General features: G+C 35.3%; 1 protein-coding gene across 1 annotated transcript in view; it reads right to left on the reverse strand.

Moving 5' to 3' along the window:
- Positions 1–927: 927 nt before the first annotated feature.
- The window catches only part of LOC103595880, a 75,743-nt gene continuing 69,839 nt past the window's right edge, over positions 928–6,831 (reverse strand). Inside the window, exon 4 of the mRNA XM_008579406.1 lies at positions 928–1,220. Coding sequence (XP_008577628.1) covers positions 928–1,220 — 293 coding nt within the window. The remainder of the gene's footprint in view (positions 1,221–6,831) is intronic.

A 6,831-nucleotide genomic window follows, 5' to 3' on the forward strand; every position in this document is an offset into this window, starting at 1 on the left:
GCTTTTAAGGACACTCCCTCCTTCTACTAATGGCACTGTCCTCTCTCTGCAGTCCAATGAGCATTGTGCATTTATTGACAATTATGGGAAGCCTGCCTTCACAATTACAAATGAACTCAGATCTCATTATTTTGGAATTTACCAACTTTCTGATACTACACATAGGAAGGCAACAGGAGAAAAAAAGATGTTATCATATGAATATATATTATATAAATTATAACATAAATATGCATGAGAAATAAATTATGGTGTTACCTTAAAAGAAAATGTGCTATATATATGTAATGGAATACTACTCAGCCATAAACAAGAATGAAATTCTGCCATTCACAGCAGCAGGATGAGCTTGGAGAAAATTACGTTAAGTGAAATAAGCCAGCTACAGAAAGAGAAATACCCCATGTTTTCACTCATAAGTGGGAGCAAAACACAAATAAATAAATAAACAAACCAATAATAATAATAAGTTGAGCTCTCAAAAGGAAACAGCAGAACTGTGGTTTCTAGAGGCAGAAAAGGGGAAGGGGTGGAGGGATAGTGAGAGGTTGGTTAATGGATACAAAACAGCTAGATAGAAAAAATAAGTTCCACTGGTGTGCAATCAAGCTAAGCATCTATAATTAACAATAATTTACTGCATTTTATCAAATGCCTAGAAGAGAGAGATCAAATGTCCTCATCGCAAGTAAATGATTATAAGTTTTATAATGATGAATATGCTAATGATGAATTACCCTGATTCGATCATCACACATTGCATACATATATTGAATTATAACTCTGGACCCCACAAACATGTATAATCAATATGTTTCAATATCAGTTTCTCTACTTTGTCCTGCAGGTCTACAGAGTCGAGGTGACCACTGAGGCCAAGACCAAGAACCCCTGGTGGCAGATTTATACCATGGACACAGAAATCCCCTAAGGCCCTGGCCCAGGCTTGCCCAAAGAGAAGTCCAGGATGGTTGGCTGCATGGGGACGGTGCTACTACGTTTCCATAATGGGCGGTCCCCACAGGACCAGCTGGGAGGACTGGTTGTGCTGCTGGAGATGGGTTGGTGAAGGAAATGACACGCTGCCACTTTGACTGTCTCCAGCAGCCGTGGTCCAGACGATGACAGGAGCTGCGCCTCCAGTGGGCAGGCCAGGAGCGCACTGTGTGCCACCAAGCTGAGGTGGCCGCATCTGCTTTTGTCCTTTGAGAGGACTCTGACTGCAGTTGAGGCATGATGCCATTGAAAGGAAAATCAAAGAACAGCTGGGACTGCGTCCCTAGGGATTTTTTAAAAGCCAGATTTATAGAAAGTATGAATGTGCAGCATAGATGGAATTTTATTTTGTGTAATAAAAGTGCAAATCAAAATATATAAATAAATAAAAGAAACATATCTTGCAGTGAGAGGGAATCAGCCCTTTAGATATTAAAGTATATTAATGCTAATGATTAAAACATATACTGGTAGCAAATGTCTATGGATATATCAATGGAATAGGATAAAAAGTTAAGAAACTGACCCAAAATGTATAAAAATATATACTATTAACAATCGTGCTATCCTAAATCTGTGAGGGATAAAAAACAAATTACTTCATAAATGGTGTTGGAACCACCACCAACTAGAAAGAAAAAAAAAAAGCTGAAGCCATTCTCACATCTTAAAGATCAATTTCAAATGAATTAAATATTTAAAAGTAAACAAATAAAGCCATAAAAGTACCTAAGAAATATGGGAGATTTTAAAAAATAATATTAGAGTGAAAGATGCTAGTCTAAGTATAATACAAATCAAAAAGGTGACAGAAAAATTGATAAATTTAACTGCAATGAAAAATAATGTAAATTTGGTATGACAAAAAACAAAAAAAGTAAAGTAGAAGATAAACTTAGCTAGGTATATTTTTATATGTGTAAGAATCTTGGTTTACCTCCCCAGGGATTTTTTTACTCCTATCCTTTATTCATTTTCCTATTATATTACTCGTTTTGTGATTTGAATGAGGTAGTTGCCAAGAAACAAAAGGTGAGAGTTCACATTTTGTATCTTTTTTTGATTAACTTTGAATGAAAATATTTCTTCTCTCTGTTTTTTTCTGACTTTGAAAACAAAATAGAACTGCCTTGATTTAAAAAAATAAACAAATGCATTAAGTGCATAATGAACATAAAATTTTTTGCAATGAACACACCTTAGTACTGTCATGCTGCTCCCAAGCCCTAAAATCTGAAGGAAACACATCCCAGAAATTTCCTAAAACCCTGGTGAAGAAATTAGAGTTAACTGGTGAAAAAAATTAGATATTCTAATAAAAGTATGTGTTTAGACAAGGGTATTCTATTTAAATTTCACTCATCTAAGTGACTTGTAGCTGATGAGTTATTAAATATAGATGTTTTTATTTTGTCACCCCTTTTTAAGAAAAAAAATAATTGCTTGAATCCTCCTTATTTCAGAGAGCTACTTGTGAACATTACTTTTAAAGCATTACTTTTAAACAAAAATAAAATAAAAATAAAGCATTACTTTTTATTTGATGGAGAAATTTTGCTTGATTTGCTTGAAACAGGCATCTTGAATCCCATTTAAAGACCGCAAACATCAGAAGTTTATATTAGAGAATACAACTGGCCAGGAATACAGCAAATCATACAATTTTTGAATGGTCATTGAAAAGGAAATTGTGAAATGAATGCTGCATGAACATTCAAAACGGTGTTATAAAAGACAACACAGGCCAGACTGAAAACTTGATGCTGCCATAAAATTTCATATTTAGTTGGCTTACCCCAAGACAGCCAAAATTTTAGAAACGTGTAATCAATTTAATCTTGCTATATTTTGTTTAATGGAAAAACTCCTAGCATTACTGTTCTAAGTAACTTACTTTCAGGGAATGAAAGTCATATTCCTTAAAGTATTCCACTATTATTTACACACTCCTACAAATTTAATTTCCTAATTTTTTGCCTGTTCTTTCTTCCCCCCTTCTGATAAGATGATGTATGAAAGGGATAAGTAAATGGTTACATCCAATTAAAGCAGGATGATTAATTCCTCACCCTCAAGGCCTGTTTGTTCATTTTCGTTCATTACAAAAATATTTATGGGTGGAAGACACTGTTCTGGATGCTACAGAATGGCAGCAAACAAAACCACCAATTTCCTGTGCTCAGGCAGTTTCCATTCTAGTGGGAGTGAGACAGTAAACATATAAATACAATCCAATTAAAGCAGGATGATTAATTCCTCACCCTCAAGGCCTGTTTGTTCATTTTCGTTCACTACAAAAATATTTATGGGTGGAAGACACTGTTCTGGATGCTACAGAATGGCAGCAAACAAAACCACCAATTTCCTGCGCTCAGGCAGTTTCCATTCCAGTGGGAGTCAGACAGTAAACATATGAATACATAAAGCTTATAAAATAGACTTTCACAGTGGTAGGTGATGCAAAAAGTAAGTGATGTAAGGAGGGAGAGTGATTACGGAGGAAGGGGCTATTTTAGGTAAGGTAGTCAAGAAAGACCTTTTTGAAGGATGTGGTATTTTAGTAGAATCTTGAATAACAAGGAACGAGCTGCATAAAGATCTTAAAGAAAATATTACAGGCAATGTGCCAGCTGATGCAAAAAGCTCTGTTTATCCGCAAATTTTCACCTACAGTTCATCCATGGGCCACAGATGTCTATGGCAATCCCTCAGGCCCACCAGTATTTCATTTTGCCCTCTAGTAAATAAAAAAGAGACTCATGTAGAAGGCATGGAAGCAAATTCCTAGCCATCTAGTCAACCAGTTCTGGACTCCTGAGTACTTGGAATATGGTCTAGAAGGCACATATAGGTTCAGGGTGAATATGTTCCCATAATTCCACCAACTTTTCAGCTGATGGAAACAAACTCAGCTGAAAGAGGGATCAAGCAAGACCCTCTAAGGCATGAAACCCTATGCAAGGGACCCTCTTTGCCCAGATCTAGGGGTGATACCCTTGTGATGCTAGCCAATATGAACTGGATTAGTAAGAGGGGGGTTTGATGCACATTCTTTCCTTTTAATTATTTAGAAAAAAATTGCAGGTTCAATGCCATCTAAACAGCAAAGAAATTATGGGCCGGCCCTGTGGTGCACTCGGGAGAGTGCAGTGCTGGGAGCGCAGCGTCGCTCCCGCTGCGGGTTCGGATCCTATATAGGGATGGCCGGCGCTCACTGGTTGAGTGCGGTGCGGGCGACACCAAGCCAAGGGTTGCAATCCCCTTACTGGTCACGAAAAAGACAAAAAAAAAAAAAAAGAAAGAAAAGAAATTATAAAATGATCCCTAGGATAGAAGGGTCCCAAGTATGAAACATTCACATATAAGGCATAAAATGCAATTTAGCATAGCTATACATGTAGAACATCGTACGAGGAATCATAAGACATAGTTACTTAATCTTTTGTTCTCAAACATTCCCACCTCTGCAACTCTATGAAAAAAGGAAACCATACCCTTCATTGGACAAATCTTGCAAAATCATTTAACATTAACTTAGGTTTTATAAAAGCAAAGTAGTTATTTATGAAGCAGTGCAAAAGAACAAAACAGACAAACACACTACCCAAGTTCTCGGTACATAACCACCAATCACTAGCCTGGCCACTTTGGGCAAATCACATAAATTCTCAGTATTCTATATTCTCAGTTGTACAATGGCATTACTGTTAGTCAAACTACACTGTGCTACCCAAATGCAGGTTCTTGTAGTACTTAGTACCTTGTATTTTAATCATATATTTCCTCCACTGCTTTGGGGGAAAAGAAACTATATTTTAGTATCCCTAGTACCAAAAGCAATTGTTTGGCAATAAGCCCTTGATAATTAAACGTAGATGAATGAATATTTTTACATCGTATGAATACATTTTCTTTCTAGGCATGTCTAAGTTTTCTAGTCATTAAAAGAAAAATAGCAGAAAATTTTAAACAGGAGGGGGTGCAAAAAGGAAGCCAGAAACCTATGCTTAATCCTACCAAGTTATAACGGGATATTTTGTATTTCAACAACTGATAGACAGTAGCACAAGGATGACTACATTACTAGCAATGAACAGCATCCAGATATATTAATAAAAGAGATATTCTTTCTACACACAATCTTATGTTTTTAATATATCATTGACACCTTCTCTGTTTGACCCCCACTTGAAACCCACTCCTGTACAGATTTTTATTTTTTGAGATGGAGCCATTTCCTCTACCACACCAGTCAAAATCTCAGAAGCAACAAAAGACAGTGTCTACAATTAAAACAAATAAACTCAAGAGAACGAAACAACAGTTGTTGACACAGGCGAAAAACCTGGAATATTACTGCAGATATGAGCAGTTATTTCATTAACTGCAAGGGTCTAGGGTCGAATAAAACCAGAAAATCCCAAGGTGCTAAGTCGTGCATAATCCCAGATTAATATAAGCCATCTCCAACATTTTAATGATCAATGACTAGCCTATAATCAAAGTACACAGCAAAAGAAGTATGCACTTAAAAGCAGTTACGAAGGGGGAAATGTAAAGGACAGGAAATGACTGGAAACCAACTTCTAAAGCTAAACAGAAAAAGGTGCCTTACTGATAAGAAAAAAAATTAGTTTCTTTAACCTTTAAATATTATTTTTAAACATTTAAATGTTAATATTTTAAGACTAAATATTAATATTTAATAAAACATTTTAATGTGATAATACAATAACATAAATATTTAACAAATTATTCAATATTTTTAAACATTTAAATTTAAGACTTTGTCCGTCCATCCTGGCCTCTAGTAATAATACCTATAAACAATAGGTTTTTTCTAAACTTGGGAGGACCTTTTTTTTTTTTTTTTTGCTTTACCTTATCTTTCTAAGGAAGATAATACTCATATCAAAAGATTTCAAGTTCATTTTGCCATTGCATGCTGTCACTCCCCAAACTTTCTTACTATCCCTTGAAGGAAAGACACTTACAAAAGTATTTGTTCTTTGGGACAAGTTTAATTCGTCCTCTGGGGAAAATAATAGTTCCCTTATTCCTAATCATGCTTTCCAGGGGGTAAAAAGAATTTAATTTTTGTGAAAAAAGAAAAGTGTGTGTGTATTTGTGTGGGTGTGTCTGTGCACCCAGCACATGGGGTAGGGAAAGACGGGCATGTAAACTTGTTGAATGGCAAGATTATGCCCAAAGAATCTTATATTTTCTAAATTGTATTTCAGGTTCTTCTATTTTAAACTTAGGACAATTAATTTAAGCAATGAGAGAAAATCTGAAAACAATTTTGATTGCCCAAGTATTAAAAGGAAATGGAATTCTAAAGCACCTAAAACTAATTCTACTGTCTGAATGCATGCCACCTGAGGTTAAATTCACACGTTTGATTAAATGCAATTGTAATACAGAGGTTGAATTGGGACAGCTCATAATTCCCTCCAGCCTCACTCTAGGATCAAGATTACCACTGCATTAAAAACACAGTGGCATGACTTCATTCTACACCTATTTGTCTTTTGAATAATCATCCTCTAAGCAATCTGAAAGCCAAGGCAATGTAATTAATAAAATCCACTCAACATTTAAAGTAAATATTCACTACATCTCGTTCTGCCCTTAGTAAAGTTTTAAATATCTGGAAGAATGAAATTTTTACGATTAATAAAATCCACTCAACATTTAAAGTAAATATTCACTACATCTCGTTCTGCCCTTAGTACAGTAAAGTTTTAAATATCTGGAAGAATGAAATTTTTACATTAAAACAAAGCATTAATCACTTAATGGATTTTGGTTCTTTGACCAATTCTACATTCTGAG

This window comes from Galeopterus variegatus, unplaced genomic scaffold (assembly GCF_000696425.1).
Source record: "Galeopterus variegatus unplaced genomic scaffold, G_variegatus-3.0.2 Scaffold1876, whole genome shotgun sequence".
NCBI lineage: Eukaryota > Metazoa > Chordata > Mammalia > Dermoptera > Cynocephalidae > Galeopterus > Galeopterus variegatus.